This window comes from Chenopodium album, chromosome 18 (genome assembly GCF_948465745.1).
Source record: "Chenopodium album chromosome 18, dcCheAlbu1.1, whole genome shotgun sequence".
Classification (NCBI taxonomy): Eukaryota; Viridiplantae; Streptophyta; class Magnoliopsida; order Caryophyllales; family Amaranthaceae; genus Chenopodium; species Chenopodium album.
Window position 1 is genome coordinate 17055440 of NC_137851.1, and position 26137 is coordinate 17081576.

Consider the following 26137-nt stretch of genomic DNA (forward strand, 5'->3'; position numbering starts at 1 on the left):
GAGAGGAAATGGAAGAACACACCTCAACTCGATTACAATTACCACAATCAATTCAATTAACCAAATTCCGCATTCCATTCAATTACAGCCTTGCATCACCGACAACAACTCACATACAATTTTTAGGATGACATTTGGGGTTAATAAGTTGATGGGAAACTCCTTCCAAGGATGGAAGGAGAAAAAATGGGGAATTTAGGTCACCAGAGCTTACAAAAGAAGGGGGAAGACGAACTTGAGAAATGAGCATGATTATAACGGCCTGAATAACGGGTAACTGTTTTAAACGGGAAATAAACGCCCACGTATTTTGTATTCATAGTGCAATACATGTATTTTTTACCAAACTACAACATCCGAGACCCGCAAATCTCATTAAAAACCTGTGGTGTGCCCAGCACGGTGCAGGGCTAAGAATTATCCGTATTTTTGTAAAGTGAAGAGAATATAGCCTTAAAGTAATTATTATTACAATACGTAGTACTCCACAATTTCATATGAAGATAGGTGGTGGATCATTAAGGGCGAGGCTATTTTAGTAATGAAATATAATAGAGAAATAGTTAAAATATATATATATATTTTTTTTTATTATGTTTGGTAAAAATAATTTCAGTTTATCAAAAATATTGCGAAAAAACCGGATATTACAGACGGTCCGTTGATGTATTTCCATTACATTTCCCTTCCTATTATTACTCCTTCCCCCTTTCATCTCAAGCCCTAAAACACCTTAGTAACCCCTCACCTTCAACACTCCGGCGATCCCCTCCGACGAGTCGGCCGACCAACTCCCTTCTCCCTCGCATCTTTACAACCTTTACTTCCTTCAATTTTGTACTTCCGCTTTCTAATTTCTCTAAGTCATTTTTATTTTTATATCATATTTTTTGCAGCTAATTATCGTTTTCGAAATCACCCTTTTTTTATTTTTCTATCTGTGATTTTTTCGAAAATATATATATTTTTTGTTTGTTGTATTTCAATTGTTTCAATTCAAATTCTTGCCCCTTCTTTCGTCAATTCGATAAACCCACCTTTTCCTAAGCATTAATTGAAGGTTAGGTGATTATTTTGGGAATTAGGGTTCTTATTAGTAAAATAATATTCAATTTCATCTCATTGAGTTTATTTGTGCTGAATTTCTGTTGTTTATGGAAATTAATAATGGATCAGAATGATAAAGAAGTAATGACGAGTGAAGAAGGCAGTGCTCAAGCCTTAGCAGCAGCTACTGCTGATCCTAATTTACTTGAGGTAATTATTAATTTGTATCATTTTTAATTTTCCGTGTTAAGTTGATTTCATGCCAACTTCAATCAATATTATTCTGTATTGGAGTTTCTGTGAATCAGTTAGCTGCAACTACAATCTTATATGGACTGTGTCATTGTTTAATTAACGATTTAAGCCCGGTTTATGTATTGAAGAAACTATATGGGATATACGATGATGTTCGTGTTTTCGAGTTTTGGTTTTGGGCATTAAGTTGCTAGAATAGAGTTAATGTTTTAATTTATGAGGTTGGATGACACTTTTAATGCCGTATTTGGTACTCTGTATATTGTTAGAGGGCTGGAACCTTTAGTCATATTGATTTGGATAATTGTATTTTGCAATTCTTTTGATTTTAGCTTTTAGCATTTGTTTTTTGATAGTGCATTCCAATTGTGTCAGTGTTTGAGTGTTTGACCCTTTAAACTTTGAATGTTTGGATTGGATTTTTTTTTATTTTTTATTTTTTATTTTATATGGATCCTTGTACTTGAATGCCTGAGTTGTAGTAATCATTGCCTGTGATAATATGTGTTTTTTTCCTTGTTGTTTATCTACGACCTATTAGGTTGAGGCAAGCGTTTTTCAGCACTTTTTTGATCTGGATATCCAGTCGTTGCATATAGAGAATGAATATTGTTCTGTGATTTTTGAGAGCTTATCATGGTTGAATAATACACCCTCTTACCTGAATTAAGTTATCACTCTGTCCCTACCTCTTATAGTCAAGGATATCACCTCTTGTAGTAAAGGATATGGCATGAAACATTCATTTGTGTTACTTTTATCCCCTCCTTATCACTTAGTTTTGAATAGTTACACAAGGATATTTATCATATAGGAAAGGTTTTTCCAGAATCCTAACATAATACTAAAGTGTGTCTCATGCATTATCAATAACATTAGAGATCTAAATATGAATACAACAACAACAACAATCACGTAGTCCGAAAAGAGATCTATACATGAATAACTCATAAATATTTGTGAGAAAATTATAATTATAAAAGTGTGATATAAAAAAATGATTTGGCCCTTGAATTTTTCTGATAGTTTTTAATAAGATAACGATCACATAAATAAAGGTTCAACCCATTAGATGACCGTAATTGTCCTGCATTATTCTATTATTTTTTTTCTTGTTATTTAACTTAATGTAACTTGTAATATATTTCCCCGTATTTTATCTTTTTTTACTTGTAATGTTTCAGTTTTTCACATTTGCCAATTCATAACTTTAATCATATATATTTTTAATTATGCAACAAGAACAACAAAGCCTTAGTCCCAAAATGATTTGGATTGCCTAACATGAATCGTCATAAGGAACCGTGCGATTTAAAGAAAGGGGCATAACAAGATAATCAGTTGAAAATTAAAGTTTCTATCTTTAATTATGCATTTGTAAAAATTATGAAAATTAAATTTTAACAAAGTTGACGTTGCATCGAATCTAACAGGATTCAATGACTGTTCTGTGCAAGTATATATCACATAATGTAAAAAAGGTTAGCATGTGAATAGCGTACACTATTGAAATGTTGCAAGTGAAAAATTGAGGAAATTTTATGTACATAATAATATTTTCTTATTCATTTAGAAGTATGCAAGTATTTCAACTTCAATAATAATGCAAAAATGGGACCATTAGTGGGTCTCTTTAGTAAACAAAACCCAAGTATAGCATAGAAAACAGATACGAAATAATTCATTTATTTTTTTTACAAAACAAATATATAAAACTTCACCATGTACAAAATATTTGATCCATTTCACCAAACTTAACTTAAAAGTTAAAGTAATCCTATATAATCCACAAAAAAAAAAAAAAAAAAAAAAAGTCAGATTAATTGTAAGATGAACATCTCATTAATTAACGAAGCATTGACGTAGTATGTATTTTATTTTTCCATGATTTAAGCTTTTATTATATACATCTCCATTCTTCTTAGTCTGTTAAGAAAAACAGTTGCTTTGTCTTTTATTTTATTTTATTTTATTTTTTATTTTCTAATATTTACCATTCTTGACACTAAAACATCATACATATACATAGAATTATACTCCCTCCGTCCCATTACTCCTATAATATAGTTCCTATTTTCCTATTTTGAAGAGTCAAAATGTTGTTCCTAATTCTATTTTTGGATAATATGTAAAGACCATTATATCCTCACTTTGTTCTCTTTATTCGTTGTGCTTCCTACATTACCCTTGAACTTTGCACATGCCTTATACTTTTTTTCACTTTCTCTCTCTTACTTTTTTCTTTAATTGTATTTTTCACTTATATTAATGTACTTCATCCACTTTCTTCTCCTATTTCTTAAATACTGTGGTAAATACAAACAGGAACTATATTATGGGACAGAGGGAGTATCTTAATAAAGCATAAATTTAAGCACAATAATACTTAACCAAAAAATGCACCAATTACTCAATTAGTACATTCAGTATACATTTTTTATTTTTCTATTTCTTAAATACCTTAGTTTAACCTTATACAAATCATAAATTCATAATACCTTAGCTTACTATTTGTAATGGACAATGTCTTCTTCAATACATTAATTGAAACAAAAAATTTGATGATATGTTTCCCATGCTTGGACTTTTGGGTGTTGTGTCTAACACAGTGTCAAGTCCTCTAGATTTTACATAATTTCATATAAGGCCACTATATATTTGGGTATCATGTCGTGTTGAAGTGTCACAAGATTTGACACGCGACACGAAACATAGAACAGGGTGTTAAACTATCATAGCTCTGACGAGTTTTCTAGGAAACGAATAATCAAGCAAAAAATGGGTATAGATATATAGTTTTGACCAAAATTGGAAGAAAATCAAAGCATAATTGTTTGATTGAATTGCTCATCGAATCAATACGAAAATAAATTATTGATCTTGGGTTTTTATTAATGCAATTAAATGTTGAATTATACCTCCTCCGTTCCCCTAATATTGCAGCAAGGGTGGTTGAAGATGAGGAGAGGTATAAAGAGAATTGTTGCAATATTTGTGAAGCATCCTAAATTGGTAATTATTGCAATATTAGGAGAAGTCAAAGAATGAGAAAATAAATTCGCACTTAAAGAAAAACAGGTGAAATTTGCGAAGATGAGTAGACTTGGAATTTGATATAAAATTAGTCTGCTATTTATCTTATTTAATATACGCCTTTGGACTTTTTATTTTGGTAGTAGTGATAATACTGTTATGGAAAATCATTTACTTTTCATGAAAAAATTTCAATTTCATCCGAATAAGTGTCTTCATGGTTAGATTTTCTTCCTTGAAATTAAGGTTGATAAACATGGGTGGTTTCATGATATTTGTTCTTTTTATTTATTGGGATATGCATGTAATCTCTTGTTTCTCTCCCACTAGGGAGTAGGTTAGTAGTTAAATGTTTGAAAAGTGATTTAGGTGGGAATTGTGAGGGAAAGGAATTAGGCATTTGGCACGTTCACATTAAAGTGACTCCTAAATTAATATATAGATATTATATATGTGTCTATGGATAGAGGAGTATTATTAACAAATATCTTTAAAATCATTTATTCTGTTTTGTTTTATCCTGAAGTATCGAGCTGAAGGGAGCCAGGGGCACACATATCAATATTACCCGTCAGCAGCTGCACCTACGCCTATTGCTTGGCCTGTGCATGGGGGTGACCATTCAAATTTAGGGAACAGAACTGTTCAGAATGTGAGCTACCAGTATCAGCAGCAGCCTACTACTGTCCAGGATGCTACAAACATGCCTTCTATTGCCTCTACGTCAACAGCATCAGGGACTGATAATGCTTCACACATGTACCCTAGTTATGCTACATACCCTACTTCCAGTAATCCCTATAGTTATCCAAGTTCCGAATACACCAATTACTATAGTGGTTACCAGCAGCAGCCAACTCAACCATACACTCAAGCAACTGGAACATATCAAAACTCAGGTTCTTATCAGCCTATTTCCTCATTTCAGAATACCGGGTCTTATGCTGGGTCTACAAGTTATCCAAGCACTTATTACAATCCTGCTGATTATCAGACAACGGGAGCTTACAACGGAAGCAGTTACAGCAGCCAGACTAACTTGTGGAGTCAAGGGAACTACACAAATTACCCTCAGCAGTATGGGAATTATAGCCATGACACAAGCAATGCTTATAGTTCTAGTAGTGCTGCTGCAACTACGAATTATCAGCAGCACTATCAGCAATGGGCAGATTATTACAGTAGTCACACTGAAGTTACCTGTGCTCCTGGGACAGAAAATACTACTGTTGCGACCACAGCGGTTTTGTCGTGTCCAGTTCCTGGAGTTTCTAGTGGGTATGCAGCTCCTGTGAATCAGCCACAGGCAGCTTATGCCCCGGCTTGGAAGCCCGAGATTGCCCCCTCTGCATTGCCTTCACATCAGGTTTGAGTTTAATTTTGATATTTTGAAAATATAGATGAATTGCTTGGTTAATGCTATTTATTTCTTTGTCTTTGGTTAGCCTTGGTCATTAGTTAAATGATTTTTCTTAATAACTAACTTTTTTATGTGATCGTGCTCTTGATTCTTTATGTTGTACGTTTGACTGTAGACTTTCCATTTATGAGTGTCTGTGTGTGCGCGTGCTTGCACATGTATGTAGAGACTTGTTATAGATCAATTGGGAGAGAATCAGATCAGGACTGTAGCAATCAAGAATTTTTGATGTACCTGTGATCTATTTCATGTATGATTTCAATGGGTTCGTTTTTATAATTGAAGATGATTATTTGGGCCTGAAGGTGAGGTCTAAGGAAGCTGGACGTTCTGTGGAAAGGGAGTGGAGAATTAATTCACACTTCTCTTTATGCACTCTAACAATGTCCCAGTTCTTCTGTAAACCATAACCATGCTTGCTCCTAATCACTTTATGCCTCTGGTGTTTAGGTTACAATGTGAACTTATTTCATTTTTCACATATGTGATGATTTTGGAAATCAAGTTACCCAAACCCAGACCCCTTCCTCATGTCTACATAATCCAACTCTATAGGTGATATAATTAGAATTAACTGCCTAACAATGTAAACATCATTGTCAAACTTCTTGGTTATCCCTACCAGAATTTTGAAGAGGAACAGATGATGTAAAGTGGTATTGAACTAGAACTCTAGAAGGATTGTTAGAGTGATACAAAGCCAAGAGTCTGCCTTCTTATACCTATCTAACCTCTTATAAACTCTCTTAACCCTGGAATTTGAAGGACTTGCTCCTTGAACTCTGTTGCTTAGGCAGAATTTAGGAGGATCCTGAATTGCTAAGCATGCTAAGGAGCAAAGCCTGGAAGGATTTCAGGCTCCTGATCTATACTAGAAACTGTAGACTTGTGTAAGCTGTATGCATGGAGGCTCAAAAATCTGATGCGGGTATATCATCAGAAAGGTATGAAGGTAGAATATTTAGCGAAGCCTTATTATATAGGGCAAAGATGGTGTGAATATAGGGGAGTGTATTGGATAGCAGCAAGTAGAATTGATGCAAGTCCTAGTCTGACTGTTAGAGCTTTGGTATAACATGTCATTAGGTTTTTTGACAATGTCTGTTAGAAAATTAAGAACGTTAAGTTGTTGGTAAAAATTTACAATTCTCGAACTTCCGGTGTTTCTTTAACTGAATAATTTAGTTTGTCATATCAATTTAATCGTTGTTCAGAAACTGTATAGTAGGCAGCCTAGATGATTAGAATTTATCTTCACGAAAGGTTAATTGGTGTTAGTGAATACTTATAATTGTATGTCTACATCTACCTATCCTTGTATTAGTAATCTATTTATGTATATCAATTTGAGAAGAGAGGAGAGAATTAAGGGCTGTAAGAATGTAAGATTCTTAAATACATGAGAATGAGGCTATGCAATGCATAAGAAAGATAAGGGTACCACTGTATGTCAAGCCTCCTCCACTCTCCAATGTTTCTCTGTCTTTTGTTCCCATTGTTATGATTCTTGTGAATCATGATATAACACGTCTAAGGCATGAAGTTCATTGAGGTCAACTGCATAATTCTTTCAAGGCATAGGCAGTACTGGGTGCTAAAGGCAGGGCTTCATTTCACCTTCTTCTTTCTCTCCTTTTCTGTTTCAAAGCCTCTCTCATCCTTCATGAACCACATCCATTATCTTACATTAGACCACACATAGTGATGTTTTGTGAGCCAGGGCTCTTGCTATAATAATTTGGTTTGTGTAATTGGTGTCAAAATTTGTACTTCTAAATTTTATGAGTTATGATAGGTTCCCTCTAAAATAAAGGCATTTGGTTGATTTTTTGCTTTGTGATGGCCTCGGTCTCCCACTGTCGTCGTTGCTAAATCCTAGCCCCAGAACATTAAAGGCTGTAAGTGGGTCTTATGAGCTCCTAATAATTGCTCCTTTCTGTTTGTTACTCTTTGCTGTCTCTCATTTGTCATAACAAAGTGCAAAAGCCTAGTGCTTTCCATCTTGAATTGTTTTTATTTATGAGTGGTTACCATTTAGTATAACAAAATTTATGTTTTCCATAGTATCCTATTGCAAGTGTTTGCCTTTTAACACAGCAAAGTACTATGTGCAAGGTGGCAATATTAATGATAATAATATCCTATCGAACCTCATGCTCTGTGGCCATGAAGTATGTTTTTTTTACTTGCACTTTTTGTTGTGATCTGAACATATCTCAAACCATGTGCATGTTTGCCAAGCTGTGAGGGCTGCTTCTTTTTTTCCTCTGTTACTTTTATATTATGGTTGTTTGACGGGTACCAAACTTATCTTTTTGCTGCATTTGACATGCTTATGATTTATGAATCAGTGCTTGCATTCCTTATATTGCAGCCTTCTATGCTTTGTGGTTACGTGTAATTCTCCCTCCATATCTCATTTGCCACAGATGTGGGAGAGGAAACGTTGGGATTGCTATGTGTGTATAAGCAAGTAAATAAAAATAAGATAGTGGATTTTTCTTATTGTTTTTAAATTGAGGCGAGAGTAGGGTGGAGAGAGAAGAAGAATAGAAAAAGTAATAAAAATGAAGAATATTATTATCAATTTTTTAGGGAGAAATGGGAGGGGAGGTTTATTTTAGGATGGAGGGAGCAATTGCCCAATTGTTATTCTGAGTACAGTCTCTGAATGTCATATGAAGTTTTATGTAGTCACTGTTTTGTTTCCCTGTTACATTGTATTTAATATATTTTTCTTCGTTTGTTGTCTTACCAGACAAGCAGTCCAGTAGGTGCTTATAATGAATACTGGAAACATGCTACTCAAGCTTACCAAAACCAGAGCGCTTCTAGTTCACAGTCCAATTTTCAGAAGCCTTTAGATGTAAACCATCCTAGCGCTCAGGATCAGCAGCATACTCTTGCACCACAATCACAGCTACCCATTTCAATCTACACCGAGGTGCAACAAACTCACCCACAACCCTTGCAACCCCTTACTCCAGCAGATACACTCAGGGTAAGCAACCTTCAGATTCCATCAAATCCTAGAATTGCCTCAAATTTGGCTTTGTCTATGCCAAAAAGTTATAAAGATGCGGCCACATCAAGTGTAACAGCAAAGCCTGCCTATGTTAGTGTCTCATTGCCAAAACCTGCCAACAAGGCTCTGTCTGGTAGTGCTTCTGACTCAAATCTCAAGGTGAGGCTTTTTATACCTTTTTTACCTTCATGTTAATTGTGACCCAATTAGAAGTATCCTTCCAAGCCGAGTGACTTCTGTTTCTGTTGATAATTTACATTTATCCATGTTGATCGATGATCAGTTCCCAAACTTTTTCTTTATATTTCATGTTTATAGTACTGTTTTGCAGCCTGGAATGTTCCCAGCATCGCTTCGAGGTTATGTAGAGAGGGCCTTGGCTCGTTGTAAGGATGAAAAACAAAGAGCTGCTTGTCAAGAAGCCATGAAGGAGGTGAGCCATAAAATATAGGAATGTTTACTTGATGGGCTCTTTTTGTATTTGTGTACGTGGCTATGTGTTTGAGTGTACACATGCGCACCCAGGACTTAGTTGTAGATAGGCTGGTGGAGCATTTATGGTGTCTGAATTTTTATTTATTTATTTATTTATTATTATTATTTTTTTTTTTTTATGTTTTACAAATTGTAAATTATAGAAATAATGTTTAAAAAAGGTCTTGTGGAGAACAAGTACTTTTGCTTATGCTTAAAAACATATGCTTTTGCTTACAGACTTGCACATTGTTTCTGTTGGATTTTCCATATGGGCTGAGACATATTTCCAATTTGGTTGACTGTTTTGTATTTATTAGATGATTATATTTTTGTATTACTGGAAGATCCATACTGTCTCTTAATATATCCTGTTCAGTTCCTGTATATTTTTTTAGGTGATACCTTATTTTGTTATTGATGTTTAATTCTCCAGATAATCACTAAAGCAACTGCTGATGGAACACTTTACTCGCGAGACTGGGATATTGAACCCCTTTTCCCGCTACCTTATACAAGCACCGTGAATAATGAGTGTGTTTCTCTTCTTTCTTTTAGATTTTTTGCTTGTTATTTTAGGATCTTCAGGCTTAGGATATATATATATATGAAATACTTCTTGTGCCTTGTGGTTTGTTTTGTCCTTGATTTTGTAATTGTAAGTTATTGCAGTTTGTTCAGGCTGACTGTTCTGCATTGTTTTGTTAAGTTTTAAGTCATTATTTTTGTATTTTACTGTAATTTGTTCCAGTGCTTCTTCCTAAAATCTCTTGTCTTGAATTTGGGGCAGTAAAGGTTCTGTCTCTATTTCTGTTGATCTCTAGCTCTTTTAAGTTTTTTTTGGATACGATGCTTCAGTTGGAAAGCCATCTCTCAGCTCAACTTTTTAACAGAACTTGGTATTCCCTTATTTTTGTCTCCTCTCTTTCTGTAAGACTGTCAAGCCAAAATGGGTTTTATACTTTATTGGCAATTGCGTTGTTGGATATGCTTGTCTGCCAGTTGGAAAGTTTAGGGGTCGTTTGGTTGGAGTATTTGGTTAGAGTCCATTCCAACCATTTTCTTGTTTGGTTGGGCAAATTTAGGTATGTAATCTCATACCAAGGGGTTCTAATTCCACCATATCCCCTTAGAATCTCATACCCACCTTACCCCCAAAGACTCACTATCCATTCCTTTAAGGAATTGTAAAAACCATTCCAAAGAATAAACCAAACAAGTTTAGACAAGTATGGGGTTTAGAATCCATACCTCCCTAGTATGAGATCCCATACCAATCATTCCAATTTAGCGAACCAAACGACCCCTTAGTCTGTTGTGTTTGGTCTTTTGGAAGACCTGTATGTGCTGTTTTTTGTTTAAAAAGTGGTTTTTTCTTTTATTTTTTTTTTTAAAATAAAAATTGGGTTATGTATTTTATTGGCAATTCCTTTTGGACCCTTCTATAAAAATTAATAAATTAATGTATTGGAATCAAGTGGATTGTGAAAAAAGTGGATGTCGTGTTCTGCATTTCCTCATAAAAGATGTTTGTTGATTTCATTCATTTCTTAAATGCTTTACCTATACTCTATGTTGAACTTGGGGATGTCCATCATAATTTTTCTATTCTACAACCCAGGGTAAGATTTCTTGCCTATATGATGATGTGGGAGAGCTTAAATTAAAATTAGACTCTTATAGCTTACCCTTTTCTTTTTTGTTTTTTTTTTGGGTTGTAATTTATTGTCAAGATGTAATACTGTTTTAATTTATAGAAATGGACCTGAATCAGCCGTAAAAGATTTCATCACAAACTTACCAGGTACTTTCATTTTCATGTGCTTTACTCTGTAATATCCACAAACCAACGAAATTGGTGGATGAGTTTAAGAATAAGATAAATAAAGTAAAAAAGATGGAGTATAAAGGTGGGTATGCGGTTTTGGTTGCAATTGTGGGTGCTGTTGGAGTGTCACAGTTTGGATATAACACGTTTATTACAGACTGTGTCACTGTTGTTGCGATGCAAATTTGATTCTAATGTCTTTATAAAATTTTATAGTAGTTGTAGGTTATTAGAATAGTTAGAGTATTATAGTGAAGGATTAGATCCATCAGTGGGGAGGCATGGGGAATCTTAAGATTCACTATATATTTGCATAGGAAGTAACTTTTGTGTAAAACCAGTGATATAACATACAATGCAGGGTGATTTGTGGCTGGACATTTAATTCAGACAAGATAATGGGTTTTTGATACACCCCTTGTTGATATGGACAATTTTAGTTTGGTCAACTGAAAATCCAGGCCCAACCTAAACGATGCAGCCTTGTTTTTTACACCGGGAGAGAGTAAAAGGTGATATTGGGGGTAAGATGGGGAAATTGTGTTTGCTAAAAATAGAATAAGTAAAATTGTGTTGAAGATATATTTACTCCCCTACATAGGAGGTGGGTAGATCATATGAAAAACCAAGGTAATACATAAATTTGGCATTTAGGAAATGTAAAGCCTTCTGTCTCTAAGACATTCCATGTTCTGGGGTTTATGGGTGAAAAAAAAAAAAAAAAAACTATTTTCACTGTCAACCTAACAGTGATTAATACTCAATTTGTCTTTATTGGTGGTGAGAGTTGGTGGTAAAGTTGGTATTGGTAATGATGTTAAAAATTCTGATAAAACATCTAGTAGAGATTGGGTTATTTGATTAAGCTTTTTTTTTTTTTTTATTGATTCAGAAAATTAACTACTGAGTCTCCCCTTTGAATGAATTAGTTAGAAGTTGGGGGGCTTTACTTTTTGCGGTGCTTTACAGGTGGGTGCTGGGAATTCTCGTTTTAGTATCTGTTTTGCATTTCTTGGTCTATGTGCTCCTCTTCAGACAAACAGTCAAAGTGCATTTTGTTATTACTATGTGTATAATTTTAAAAAAGATAGCAGTGTAGCATTTTTTGCATTTATATTTTGAAGCTTATGAGCCATACTATGAAGTTGTGGGAAAGGGTGATTGAACAAAGGTTGAGGGCATGCACAAGCATTTCAGATAACCAATTTGGTTTTATGCCTGGGAGATCTACTATGGAGGCAATCCATTTGATAAGACAAATGATGGAGTTTTATAGGGTAAAGAAGAAAGATCTTCATATGGTCTTTATTGATTTAGAGAAGGCATATGACAAGGTGCCAAGAGAGATACTTTGGTGGGCAATGTTGAAGAAAGGTATCCCACGAAGGTATGTAGACCTAGTTAAGGATATGTATCGGGATGTGTCAACAAATGTGAGGACATGCGGAGGGTTGACAAAAGATTTCCCTATTACAATCGGATTGCATCAAGGGTCTGCATTAAGCCCTTTTCTTTTTGCAACGGTTCTAGACGAATTAACTAGACCAATTCAAGATGAGGTTCCATGGTGTATGCTGTTCGCAGATGATATCGTTTTGGTGGATGAGACTAAGGATGGGGTTAATGTCAAGTTGGAGCAATGGAGGCAAAGGTTGGAATCTAGAGGGTTTAAGCTAAGTCGGAGTAAGACTGAATATTTGGTATGTCGTTTTGGCACTCAGAGGGGGACAAGCAATGAAGTGGTGAGTTTGGATGGAAAGGATTTGACCATGAGTGAATGTTTTAAGTACCTAGGGTCGATCATCCAGAAGAATGGTGACATTGATCAAGACGTGACCCACAGGATTAAGTCAGGGTGGCTTAAATGGAGAGCGGCCACGGGAGTGCTATGCGACCGCAGCATTCCCTTAAAGTTGAAGGGAAAATTCTACAGGACTGCCATAAGACCAGTGTTGCTCTATGGTACAGAATGTTGGGCTTCTAAGAAAGAGCATATTAAAAAGATGGAGGTTACGGAAATGCGCATGTTAAGGTGGATGTGTGGAAACACTTTAAGAGATAGAATCAGAAATGAGGTTATTCGCAAGAAAGTAGGTGTGGCGGGCATTGTAGATAAATTAAGGGAAAATCGTCTGCGTTGGTTTGGACATGTAAGACGGAGACCCGAGGGTGCACCGGTGCGAAGAGTGGAAGAGTGGGACCATGGAGGGATTAAACGAGGAAGAGGGAGACCAAAGATGACTTGGTTGGAAGGAGTGAGGAAGGATATGAAGTGCATGGATTTACGTGAGGATGAAGTTTTGGATCGTAAGGGATGGAGGAGAAAGATTTATGTTGATGACTACACGGAATAATCAAATTTGGTTCATGTTAGCCGACCCCACTTTTGGGATTAAGGCTTTGATTGATTGATTGATTGATTTTGAAGCTTGCCCAAATTGCTTGTGGGGCTTTCTTATTTTGTCAAGTGACTATTCATTGAAGCTGAGAATACCTATTTTGAATACATGCTCATGCTGAAGATTACTTTTATCATTTTCTTATTGCAGTCATTGTTCAACATATCCTGATTTCTTTGTATGAACCTGTTCTACTTCCTTGTGTCAATGTCTTTGATGAGCTTACTTGGAAGTTAGCCAATCATCTCTTCTGCATGAAGGGTTTTTAAATGTATTTTTTTTTTTCACTTGCTTTTGTTTACCTGCAGACAGAGTGCAGCACCAGCAGTATCATTGTCCATATTTAAAAGAAGCCCTAGCAGACGAACTAAAAGTCGGTGGGAGCCTCTACCAGAAGATAAACCGATTGAGAAACCAACATCGACGCATCAGGAATCTGCTAGGCAGGGTGTATGGGCTCATTTCAACGGAAGGGATCATAAGGTATATGGCCTGTCTTGTTTATGCTCACTTAAGTGTAGTAGATTTGTCTCTTAATTATTGCTCTTCATCATTTTTTTGAGCTGGTGTGGATCAAGAGGGTTTTCTGTTTTTGGCAAATGTACAGGAAGAGCAAGCCTTTGTATTTGCACATTGAAAAGTTTATATAGATGCTTAGTTTTAAAAGTGTTCCTTGGGTGGGTGCAGTCAAGCGCGAGAATTGGCATCTAAGCTTTGCCAAGTCCAAAGCCCTACAACAGGCGCATGTCTATGCTCTTTTTTTTAGCCTGTTTATTGTGCCTTTGCGCCTAATGTTGTAAGGTGTCGATAGCTGATGTGTAGGATTTTTTTACCACTTGACTTTGCAAAGGTCAGATTAGCTATCGATCGCATGACCCTTTTACCTTAACAAATAACATTCTGTAATGATAATTTAAGTTCTGTAATAATAAGTTCAGTTTAGTAAAAATAATTTTTAAGGTTAGTTTGGTAAAAATAATTTTTAATCAATAAAAATTAGTAACCTCAAAGAACAAATAAAAAAGACAATTAGTAAAATAATTTAAGTTCAGCAAAAATAATTTAAGTTCAGCAAATATCAAGTGAAAAGAACAGGGCCTTATTTAGTAGAAATTGGTTATATATATATATATATATATATATATAAAGTGTACCTCACCTACAAAAGGCGTGCACCATGTGCCTAGGCGCCAGGTACTTTTGTGCCTTGGTCACTTGGTGAGCCTCGCACTCTTTAAAACGAAGGGAAGAAGTACAGGTTAGATCTCACATACAGGATATACCTTGTCATCATCTCTGTAATATACATTTTCAATCTACTTGAACCAAAGAGTTTGCATCTCACTAAAGTGGACAGACTTGATTAGAACTTCAGGAGACTCATATGTTTTAGAATGCTGCCACTTACAATATTTTGAAATCTATCTCCTTTCTTCCTTGTTTAATAACCCGTTTTATCAGTTATCCTTGCAGTCTGTTGCCGGAAAATCCGAGAGAAAAGATGCAAATTTCAGTAGATTTTCTACTTTGGAGCAGACAACTACTAGAAGTGCCCACAGGCCTTCTAAAAGACAACGCTTTGTTAACGACTCTAGTGCCACTGAAAATGGTGATGCCTCAAGTGATAGTGATAAGGAACAAAGTTTGACAGCATACTACACTGGAGCAATTACACTTGCCAACTCACCAGAAGAAAGGAAGAGGCGTGAGAATCGTTCCAAGCGCTTTGAGAAAGGTAATGGACAAAGATCTGAGAATCGTTTTAGACCAAAGAAGGCTAGTGTTGGAAATCTGTATGCCAGAAGGGCCAGTGCGCTGGTGCTTAGCAAAACTTTAGAAGATGGAGTTTCCAGGGCTGTTGAAGATATAGACTGGGATGCCCTTACTGTTAAGGGTACATGCCAGGAAATTGAGAAACGCTATTTGCGACTTACTTCTGCACCTGATCCATCGACTGTAATACCTTCTTTCCTCACAATAACTTTCTGTCTTTGTCTACTATATGTAAGTGGCAAATTCAGGTTGATAACACTATTGAGCAATGTGGTTTCTTCAGGTTAGACCTGAGGAAGTGTTAGAGAAGGCTTTGCACATGGTTCAAAACTCACAGAAAAACTACCTATACAAATGTGATCAATTAAAATCGATTCGTCAAGATTTGACTGTGCAGAGGATACGGAATGAACTGACAGTCAAGGTATATCAATATTATATTCTATGCACTTTTAAATTAAGCATTATGATTTGTTCAAAATAACATTTTTGTTGCCTCTTAAAGTTAGTTGTCTCTTAGTTTGTTATCAAAATAATTTGATTTTACATGAATTAAAGGTGTTTTTATGTTTTTGTTTTAAGTTCTGCTTCATACCATTTCATGACTTTTATAATTCTCTGATGCTTCCAGGTCTATGAAACTCATGCTCGACTTGCTCTCGAATTTGGGGACTTGCCAGAGTTTATTCAGGTTGGTCTTTGTGCAATGGTGAAAACATCAGCTATGTCTTGTTCAGTTTAAATTGATATAGCGTACTGTGTTTTCCTCAAAAAAAAAAAAAAAAAAAAGCTTACTCTGTGGCATGGATCTCATGATCAGTGTTTGTTCCTATTGTATAGGTCTAAATCTGCTATAGGGAGTATGAGACTCACAGTTGGTCTTAGAAAAAGATAGGCAGGATAATTGCTGTCTGTAATCTAAATCTAATGTTATGTGTTTGTGTGTGTGGACTTGTGTTCTTTATCTAATAATTTAGTCCCTGTTCTCAAATATAATCATTTGTCGATGGATTTTGCTGCTGTGTAACGGTCGCTTGTTAGTAGGTTGGAGTTATCCAGTTCAAATTGTATATATATATTTTAATTAATTTTATTACTTTTTTAATGATAAAAAAAGATGAATTGGGTTGTTGCTTTTGCTTGCAGTCTCAGTCGCAGTTGAAATCGTTGTACGCTGAAGGAATTGCAGGTTGCCACATGGAATTTTCTGCTTACAATTTGCTTTCAATCAGTTTACTTTCCAATAATAGAAGAGATCTGCTATCATTGATGTCAAGGTTAGTGATAGATTGTGAAATAACTTTTCCCTGTATCAAGTTTCTTATATATAGACTAAAACTGCTATGGAGTACAAGACTCACTCTTGATCTAAGAAGCAGATAATCAGAGTCTGTAGTCTTGAATACTCCTGTACTTATATAAATGCTCTATTTTCCTTTTGCGCTGCAGAATAAGTTCTCCAATTCTGTTTTCGGAAACTTACAACAATATTTTACTATTCTCCTCCCCACTAGTGGCCCCCTCATCATATTTTAATAATTTTCATATTCTCTCTGCTCCCCACTTATACCCACTTGTTTTTTCAGATTTTTTTTTTTTATTCTTCAACCTACCCCACTTCAATCGTAAATTAATGCTTTTCTACTATTCCTCCCAAAACTCCGTGTCTGGAGAAGTGGAGCATTTATTTATTTAAATACGGAGGGAGTATAATTTAGTGCGTGTGTGATTTTACTCAAGCCCTGTTTTATTATTATCTGGTCCCTAATTCAAGAATTGTTCATTTGTTTCTCTATGGTGAGTGAAGATGCATGATTGCGTGTTAAAGAAATCATAGTAGGTGCCTATGGATTGTTGAGATGATAAAAAATATAAATATAATTGTGCTCATGGGAAATCTTCCTCATGGTTCACAAGGGCCTAATGTACACTTGGAGTAGTGTTTTTGTCATACATTTGATAAGAGATCAAATGTTAAGTTTTTGCTTGGTCATTATTTTGTTCTTCTTGATAGGGGATCTTTTCTCCAGGAGTGGCGTGATTTTTGTCTATTAGTAATTTGTGAATGAGAGGGAAATTTGATTTTTGGGGGTTAGTCAATTTCGGACAGCAATCCCTGACCTTAAATTTGGCGCTATTCTAAGTCAAATAGCCTTCCTATGTTTGGGCCATTGTTTGTTTGGGTTGTGAATTGGCTTGCCTGTAGGGCCAGAGCTACAAAGATAGTGTCTATTGGTAGAAGTTTTTGTCTATTTAGAGAAATCTGGTTGATAATGTATAAATGTTTCAGCTGTTTGACGTGTGTTTAACTTTGTTGTATGAATTTATAATTGGTTTTTTCAATCTACTGTATCTAGTCTTTTAAGCTGTACTAGTTTTAGGCCCATTTGTTCTCCTAAAATGTGAAAATATGTTTAACATATGTTTATGCTTGAAGTATGTTTGTTTAATTTGAGTGGCAGATTATCTGATGAAACTAAAAGGCATGAAGCTGTGAAGCATGCACTTTCAGTTAGGTCGGCTGTTACATCAGGAAATTATGTCCTGTTCTTCAGACTGTATAAGTCAGCACCTAATTTGAACACTTGTCTCATGGGTATGTTGTATGTGTCATCTTCTCTTTCAAGTACAGTTCAATTTAATCTCTATCATTATTTGACATGTATGATTGTTATTCAACAGATCTCTGTGTAGAAAAAATGCGCTTTGAGGCTGTGAAATGCATGTCTCGTACGTATAGACCTACAATTCCTGTTTCTTATGTTACTCAAGTTTTGGGATTCAGCAGTGTATCTGAAGGTGAAGGGGCTGATGAGGGAGACGTGGATGGCTTGGAGGAATGCATGGAATGGTTGAAGGCGCATGGTGCGTGCCTTATTGCAGATAATAATGGTGAAATGATGATTGATGCAAAGGTATGGCTCGATTCCTTGGACAGTTCACTATCTTTTATTTAAATTCGTGCTTGTAACGAGCTTTTCAAGCCATGTTTGGTTCATATTGACTTGTTAAGGTCTACAGCTGAGGCTGAGCTTTGTTCATCTTAGCTTGTAAAAGTCTGGAGCTGAGCCGTGGTCAAATAGATGGCCAGATGAGTTGGCTCATTATATTTCTTTCCAGGACCCTCTATATTGGTTATTGTTAAGTGGTGGCTCTGGCACTGTGTTTAGCTGTTACAATTTTGACTTCTTATGGACTGTGAATTGCAATATGTTTATTTTGGCAATGCAGTCTTGTATTTTGTGTGCTGGTTTTGGTTGTGTCAAACTTCCCTTTCCACTTTTCGCTTTTCATTTACATCAACTGTTTGTGTTAATATCTTTTAAATTTTCTTTTTAGTTTTGCATCATTGTAAGTTGATTACAAGCTGTTCAACATTCATCCACGACTTTGGTTTTTTATTACGTCATCGTGTCATGAATATATATACTTTTTAAATTTATTTTCATTTTTAATTTTATTTTAAGCCCACTAATGTTTAATGAACTGTATTGTTTTCCTTTGCTGAAGTTTTTTCAAACCTTTATGTTTTCAACTTGAATGATTTAACCACTCTTTTAAAACTTTCTTGAATTTTATTCTTGATTCTCTTTTAAAATTGCCTTAATTTTTCTTAAATGCTCTTTCTTTTACTCACTTTACTCACCTTTTAAAAACTCTTTAAAATGATGGTTTTACTATGTACTACCTCCGTTTCATATTATTTGCAACGATTTGACATAAGTTAACCACTCTTTTAAAACTTTCTTGAATTTTATTCTTGATTCCTTTTTAAAACTGCCTTAATTTTTCTGAAATGCTCTTTCGTTTACTCATTTCACTCACCTTTTTTTAAACTCTTTTAAATGATGGATTTACTATGTACTACCTCCGTTTCATATTATTTGCAACGATTTGACATAAAGTAGAGAGAAAAAATGTCTAATCGTTACAAATTAAATGGAATGGAGGTAGTATATATATATATATATATATATATATATATATATATATATATATATATATATATATATATATATATTTGAAAACAGGTAGTATTTATATCGTACGATTCCTTATGACGATTCATGTTAGCCGATCCTAAATCATTTTGGGACTAAGGCTTTGTTGTTGCTGTTGTTATAGTCAAAGTCCAAGTATGTGATGCAACATAATTTTACCTCAAAAATTGGTCCTCTCTTTTACTTAATGGCTGGTGTTGTGAACAGGTCTCCTCATCTAGTCTCTGCATGCCTGAACCTGATGATGCTGTGGCTCATGGAGATGCCAATCTTGCTGTGAACGATTTCTTCACTCGAGCATCCACTTAACTGTTCTTACTAAAAAAAGGTTTGAGAACACTGGGAAGTCATGGTATTGATATTCATCTGACCATCAACAGTATAATTGATGACAAAATAATCATCATTAAAAGGGCAGGACTAGGGTTTTAGAAAGTCTGGCCCTCTGATGCTGATCTTAAAAAGGATTTTATGTTGGTGAGGGATGGAGTATTCAAATAGCATTGGAATTGCTAGAGACGGAATCTGGCACAGGCACAAGCATGCGAGTGGCTTGTAGATGCACCAAAGCCTCATAGCAAACTGATTTGTCAAAGATTAGTCTGTAAACTTGTTAGTGAATGTAGTTGTAACATCAATTCATTCTTGTTCGAGTAAAAAGTACATATAGGCAAGAAAAGCAACGCGAATAAGGTTGTCATCCATGTATCTGATGTAATTTTTGCCAATTTTTTGTTCTAAGTTGACTATTTTCAGAAATTTTGTTTTGCCCATCAAAAAAGTTGGCAAGCTATAGAGTTGTTTTTTTTTCACTTCAATTGCTTCTGTCGTATACAAGCTTTTTTTACTACTGTTTTTCCTCCCTTACCAAGCCATTGATTCCAAAACACATCTGGATTAAAAACTAAACAGCATTTGTATCTTGAGACTTAACAGTCATTCGAGTATTCAACTGATTTAGAGTAACCTTATTTACCTGATCCTTACATCGAATCATTACTGTAGCCATTCACTGATCTTCAGAGTATAGGACAGTGGCGAATCCAGTAACTTTACAGAATTACAGCAATGGAAAATGATTTATACGCAGCATAACTTTAATCATACTCTATAACTCAACAATTTTACAACAGATTACAGAATCAGAAACAAAAAAAGCAGCAGCTCTCTGTATATCATTTCTTTGCATCAGTCTGAGGCCAAACACTAACCTTCTCTTTCTCAAACTTCAAATAAACAGCACTAACAGCAGCCATAAAATATATCTGAATAAAAACTATTGAAGGTGTATGATAGCTTATCACACTCTTCCCCGTCGCCAATTCCACCAACAACAACGCCACCAATCCTACACCAGCGAGTCGCCCGTTAACCCGCTCCGTATACGGACTAAACCCAAAATCCACCTTCAGACCACCTGAGACCGGTTCAGTCAACGGAACCGGAGGCAGAAAAACCGGTTCTTTCCCGGTTCCAGCAGAATCAGATTGCTTTCCTTTCTTAATCTTTCGTATTTCAGCTTTTTTCCCGGTCCCAGACCGATACTTGAGCCGCATTTGGGAAAGCCGGGAATCAAAGTCGTCATCAGAAGAAGGGGATTGTGGGTCGGATTCCGGTTCAGGGTCCGGTTCAGAAGCGGCTTTTGGAGTGAAGGTGAGATGGGTGGAGTTGGACCGGGTTGATGGGTGGAAGAAGAGGTTTGTGCGAGGAGAATTGGTGAGAAATTGATGAGATGATGCGAATGAAGAAGCTGCTGTTGCTGCCATTGTTGATGGTTATGCTAGTTTTGGAGATTGATTATATTGATGATGGTGTTGTTTTTAGTTAGTAGTTGTTTTTTTGAGGTTTGTATTTTTAGTTGGGTCCAAAATTTTTGTGGTGGATAAGGTGTTTTGTTGGTGGTGTTTCACCCTTGCTTTTCATGGCTTGATTTCTCTAAAAATTGCTTAAAGTAATCAAAGTTCCACGATCACTTTATTTTTTTTATGAAAATTCCCTATATACCGTTCGAGTCAGCAAAATCAATGAAGCAATTTATTTTATTTTATTTTAATAAATAACTTAATAACGTGAAACCATTAAATCAATTAGCGTTTTATTGATTAATGAACCGCTAAATGAATTAGCGGTCTATGTTTCCACCAAACATGAGTATGCGCACCGATGTAGTGTTTTGTAGTTATTTACTATAATAACTAGCGGTTTTACTATAGATAAAACCACAAATATGGTAAACCGGCTAATTTAATTAGCGGTTTTGCACTGAATCTGTAAAAAAATTAATTAATTTCAATAAGCTAAGGTGGACGGTATGTAGGAAATTTTTTTATAAAAAGTAAAATAATTGTGAAATTTTAGTTTGTTTAAGAAATTTTAGGGAAATTACTCTCTTGAATGAATTATTTTTATGACAAAAATTAAAATAAAATAAAAATAAACTTCGAGCACATACATTGGGACTAATATGAAGGATTAATATCCATATTATTACTAACTAATTAAGCAACTTAAGCAATTCAATAAGTTTTTTTTTTTTTTCACCATACATGTAATAAATGGTTTAGGCTATAAGTTGTTGAGAAGATAACGGACGTCTGAGGTGAAATGTTCAATCTGCAAAAAATGTTGATTGGTGTCTTGGACTTAGTTGTGTTGGGGATGTTCATCCCAAGTCCCACATGGGAGGAGTAAGGAGGTGAAGAGCTCTTTATAAGTGAGTGCACACTCATTTAGTATGAAGCCAAAAAAAACACTACATTAGTATAATAATGATGTCATTTAGGAAGGTGTCCAAAAACAAATCCGTGCGGGTTTGGTCCAAAGCGGACAATATGTGGAGTGGAGTGGAGTATTTGTGGACTCGTCAAGGTGGGTGCCCTAAGCCCAACAAGTTGCTTTTGCTGTCTTTGATGATGATCCTCGTTGTGATAACTAAACCATGAAAATTAAGTTTGAAAGGGTTGGATGGCGAGGCAACTAGGATGGAGTTGGGAACAAGCGAGGAAAAGAGAGACGGAGTGGATCTCCTTTTGGAGATCTCGAAGAGAAATGATTTTGGTGTGAATTATGTTATGCCACTAATTAAACATAAATTGCTATCAGTATTAAGTCCACAATTTTAGATAGTAATTGTCAAGGGTTTCATTATGGTGAAAAAAAATTGAATTACACTCTTAATTTAAGGTAGAGCAACATATGAGCATCCAAAATCCTCAACTAGATTACACCTCTTACAATAACGTTCTTATATTATTAACTTATAAAGAGGTTTAAAATTTAATTTTTAAATTTTATGCTTGCATACCACACGATCACTTAATGACTTAATGCATCACATAGCACATGTAGAGTAATACTTTATAAACGGCACATCATCATTATCAATTTATCATGCATGGTTTCATCTTTAATCTTTATCTTATTTCTACACTAAGATATGAAGATGCAACCAAAACCAATGTATAAATTGGTTTAATCAATTTTTCAATATATTTTCTTTCTTAAAAAAAATGTTCAATATATTTAATTTTAATTTAGAAAATCATGTAAAGATAACATGACTATGTATGAAACATTTGATTAATTATATAATGTATATATTTTTTTATTTATTTATAAGTGTATCTATAACTCTCATAAAAAATCTAGTAATTATGTGAAAATGCAACTTACCTACAAGGAAAGGAAAAGACTCATTTATTTGCTTAAAAATCATTATTCTTGACGTAAGTTGGGAATGTAAGCATGTGGCAAGTTTAAAATTTTGTCATTGTGTATAGTTTTTGAATAATATAAGTTCTAAGCATTGGTGACATCTTACCTCGCCTCTATAACGTTTGATTTTAGTAATTTTTCCCTAAGAAACTTATTGCTTAGGTAAGTTTCATTTTTAGATTTTTGTTTTTAAGTGTGTTTTGCGTGCAGCTGACTACATGATGTGACCGCTTGTAAAAGAGCAAAAGTACCCTCCATAACGCTGATCGAGTTTCTTTTATAATACTGACCGAGTAACCCCTATAATACTGATGAAGTAAACCCTATAAAACTGGCCAAATAACCCACATAACACTAACTAAGTAACCTTCATGGTGGCTAGTCACACCGTGTGGCCAACCACATATAAGAATTAATGGCAAACAATGCCAAATGAATGTGATCATTTTACCATATAAATATTCGGAGTAAGAAATAAATAAATAAAATAATAAGAAATTGTTTATTGAGGTATTTTTTTTTAAAACAATAAAGAGTGTGTGGTAAGTTATAAAAGGACAAAAAGTAAATACACCCAACTTTCAGGGCAATTATTTATTATCATAAAGCAGGTTTTACCGTATAATCGTTTATCATGTAATAACGAATCGTGTATACTCATTTGCTCAAAATGAACAAATTTTTTTGATGTAATGAACAAGTATTATTCTAGCTCATTTGATATAGATAATTTTTTGTTTAATTATTTTTACAAAATGAATAATCAAATATTAACTAGATATTTCCCGAGTCATGCTCTGTTTTTAAAAAATGGTATTCAAAATTCAGATGTAAAAGTATCTAGAAAAATGTAACTCAAAAGTTAATTATATATTACAATAAGTTATCAAATAATACAATTTCTAGGCAAATTAATAATTTTCCAAAATAATCTAATATATATAAATAAAATATGCATTTTTTGGGAGCATTCAGCGCGCCACATAAGCAAAGGCATTATTTCGAACAATTAAAAATTAGATTTGTCTTTTATTTTAGAATTAAAAAAATTCATTCACCACATAAGAAAAAGTGACGAATGAGATTTAAGAATTTTTCATGTAATTAAAAACAATAATTAGTGATTTATTATGATTTAGATTATTTAAAAAACTAAAAATTATCTTTTTTAAGAACTACAGATTATCTTTAGATTTTAAAATTTAAATATCAAATTTACAAAAAAAAAAAAAAAAAAAAAAAAAAAAAAAAAGTTATGATTATATGGGAAAGATTTTTATCGTGTGATTATTAAAAAAAAACATAATAATTTAGAAAAAAAAAACATATATGATAATTTATACTTCATACAAAAAAAAAAATTTATCATGAATAATTTTATAAAATATTATTATGTTATCTTACAAAATAAAATTTAAAAAAAAATCATGAATACAAATTTAAATTGAAAAAGATAAAGATAATAAATATTATTATTATTTAAAAGAAAATCACAATTAAAAAAATGTAATCCTTATAAATGATCTATAATGCCACATAAGTAAAGATATTATTTCGACCAATTAAAAATTATTTTTGTATTTTATTTTAGAATTAAAAAAATTCATTTTCCATTTAAGAAAAAGTGACGAATGAGATTTAAAATTTTTTCCACGTAAGTAAAAACAACGAATAGTGATTTATTATGATTTAATTTATTTAAAAAACTAAAAATTATCTTTTTTTTTTTAAGAACTTCAGATTATCTTTAGATATTAAAATTTAAATATCAAAATTTACAAAAAAAAAAATGCATATGATAATTACAAAAAAAAAAAAAATGATTATATGGGAAAGATTTTTATCGTGTAATCATCAAAATTAAAACATAATAATTTAGGGAAAAAAAAACCCCCATATACGATAATTTATACAAAAAAAAAAAAAAAAATTGATTATATGGGAAAGAGGTATAGTTAATTAAATATTGTTATGTTATCTTACAAAAAAAAAAAAAAAAAATTAAAAAAAAACCATGAATACAAATTAAAATTGAAAAAAATAAAGATAATAATTATTATTCTGATTTAAAAGAAAATCACAATTAAAAAAAAATATAATCCTTATCTATATATGATATATATGATCTATGATAAATGTTTTAACTAAAAACTAAAGTACATAAACATAGTATGATTTTAAAAAGTCATTCACGAGAGGCCCAAGTTACCTTATATAATAGTATTTGGACAATTATATCCTCTTAAATATTTATTTACTTATTTACCCTCATCAATGTTAATTGCCTCTTTTATTTTTTCAATGCTTAAGAATAATGTGTTAACATAGGTGGATCCTGGGGGTCTAGTTGTCTACCCGGGCCTTGGCCCCCCAATGCCCATATTTTGATATCATATAAATAAAAAATGTTGTACAATTTTTTTTTTTTTTTTTTTTTTTTGTTGGCGCAAGAGGATCTTACAAATAAAACAACAATACAACAAAACACACGAGATGACTAAAACAAAGTAACAAAAACCCAGGGAGGACCAATGCGAGTGCACTTCACATGAACTAACTTGCTGGACTCCAAATCGAAAGGCAAAGACGGAGCTAGACGTCGCTTTAAGCCACATGATCCACCCAGCAACCTACAAATATCCTATCATAAAACATCTTACCTGACATCAGAAGACGAGAATGAGAAATAGTTCATTGTTGATGATTTAGACGAGATGAGTCCTTGGAAGGCAAAGGTAGAACTCGAAACTTATGACCCTGACGACTACCTATAAACCCCTGGAAAACTGCCCCTTTTGTCAAACGAACTTGTAATATTGATGGCTTGATTAACTCTTCCGAAACCTGATTTGCAGCTACCTTAACTGTGGACGATTGAGAAGAAGCACTCAAGACCTGATGAGAGGGAACCGCTTGGTGCTCCGAGCCACAGAAGGAAGAACTAAAGGAATAGAAGTCTCTGCTTCCTTGGATTTTTCACCTATGGGGACCTCTGTCAAGATTTGAGTTTTACTCGGAGTGACCCGAACTGACATTGCCGACATAGACCTAGAATGATAATAACTAAGCACTTCACCGTGCTTAAGACGTTGCAAATTAGATGATGCAATATGAAGAGATGGACCAAAACAACCATAGGATCGAAATCGATGCTGATTCAGACTATTA

General features: G+C 34.0%; 2 protein-coding genes across 6 annotated transcripts; one reads left to right on the forward strand and one right to left on the reverse strand.

Moving 5' to 3' along the window:
- Positions 1 to 698: 698 nt before the first annotated feature.
- Positions 699 to 20073, forward strand: LOC145591585 (SAC3 family protein A-like). Of its 5 annotated transcripts, none has more exons than XM_081648090.1 (14): positions 699 to 1060; positions 1177 to 1257; positions 4862 to 5701; positions 8514 to 8939; positions 9112 to 9213; positions 9691 to 9788; positions 13790 to 13964; positions 14943 to 15437; positions 15538 to 15678; positions 15886 to 15945; positions 16401 to 16531; positions 17717 to 17850; positions 17937 to 18169; positions 19463 to 20073. In XM_081648090.1, exons 2-14 carry the CDS (start codon positions 1192 to 1194, stop codon positions 19562 to 19564), a joined length of 3003 nt encoding a protein of 1000 aa, XP_081504216.1. In that variant the 5' UTR covers positions 699 to 1060; positions 1177 to 1191; the 3' UTR covers positions 19565 to 20073. The 5 variants fall into 5 exon arrangements, with proteins under 5 accessions (XP_081504216.1, XP_081504214.1, XP_081504215.1 ...); XM_081648091.1 differs by having other exon boundaries at positions 700 to 837; XM_081648088.1 differs by having other exon boundaries at positions 699 to 1257.
- A 357-nt stretch (positions 20074 to 20430) lies between these two features.
- On the reverse strand, positions 20431 to 21021 carry LOC145591925 (uncharacterized). Its single transcript, XM_081648406.1, has one exon. The coding sequence runs from the start codon at positions 21019 to 21021 to the stop codon at positions 20431 to 20433; it is 591 nt and encodes a 196-aa protein (XP_081504532.1).
- Between the last annotated feature and the right edge of the window lie 5116 nt (positions 21022 to 26137).

What these genes read in the sequence shown, in the direction of transcription:
- LOC145591585 (XM_081648088.1), top strand. Translation starts at nt 1,168, where the DNA reads ATGGATCAGAATGATAAAGAAGTAATGACGAGTGAAGAAGGCAGTGCT. An exon ending in CTTCTGACTCAAATCTCAAG is followed by an intron (nt 8,940 to 9,111) that starts GTGAGGCTTTTT and finishes ACTGTTTTGCAG; the next exon opens with CCTGGAATGTTCCCAGCATC. An exon ending in GGAATGAACTGACAGTCAAG is followed by an intron (nt 15,679 to 15,885) that starts GTATATCAATAT and finishes TGATGCTTCCAG; the next exon opens with GTCTATGAAACTCATGCTCG.
- LOC145591925 (XM_081648406.1), bottom strand. Translation starts at nt 21,021, where the DNA reads ATGGCAGCAACAGCAGCTTCTTCATTCGCATCATCTCATCAATTTCTC.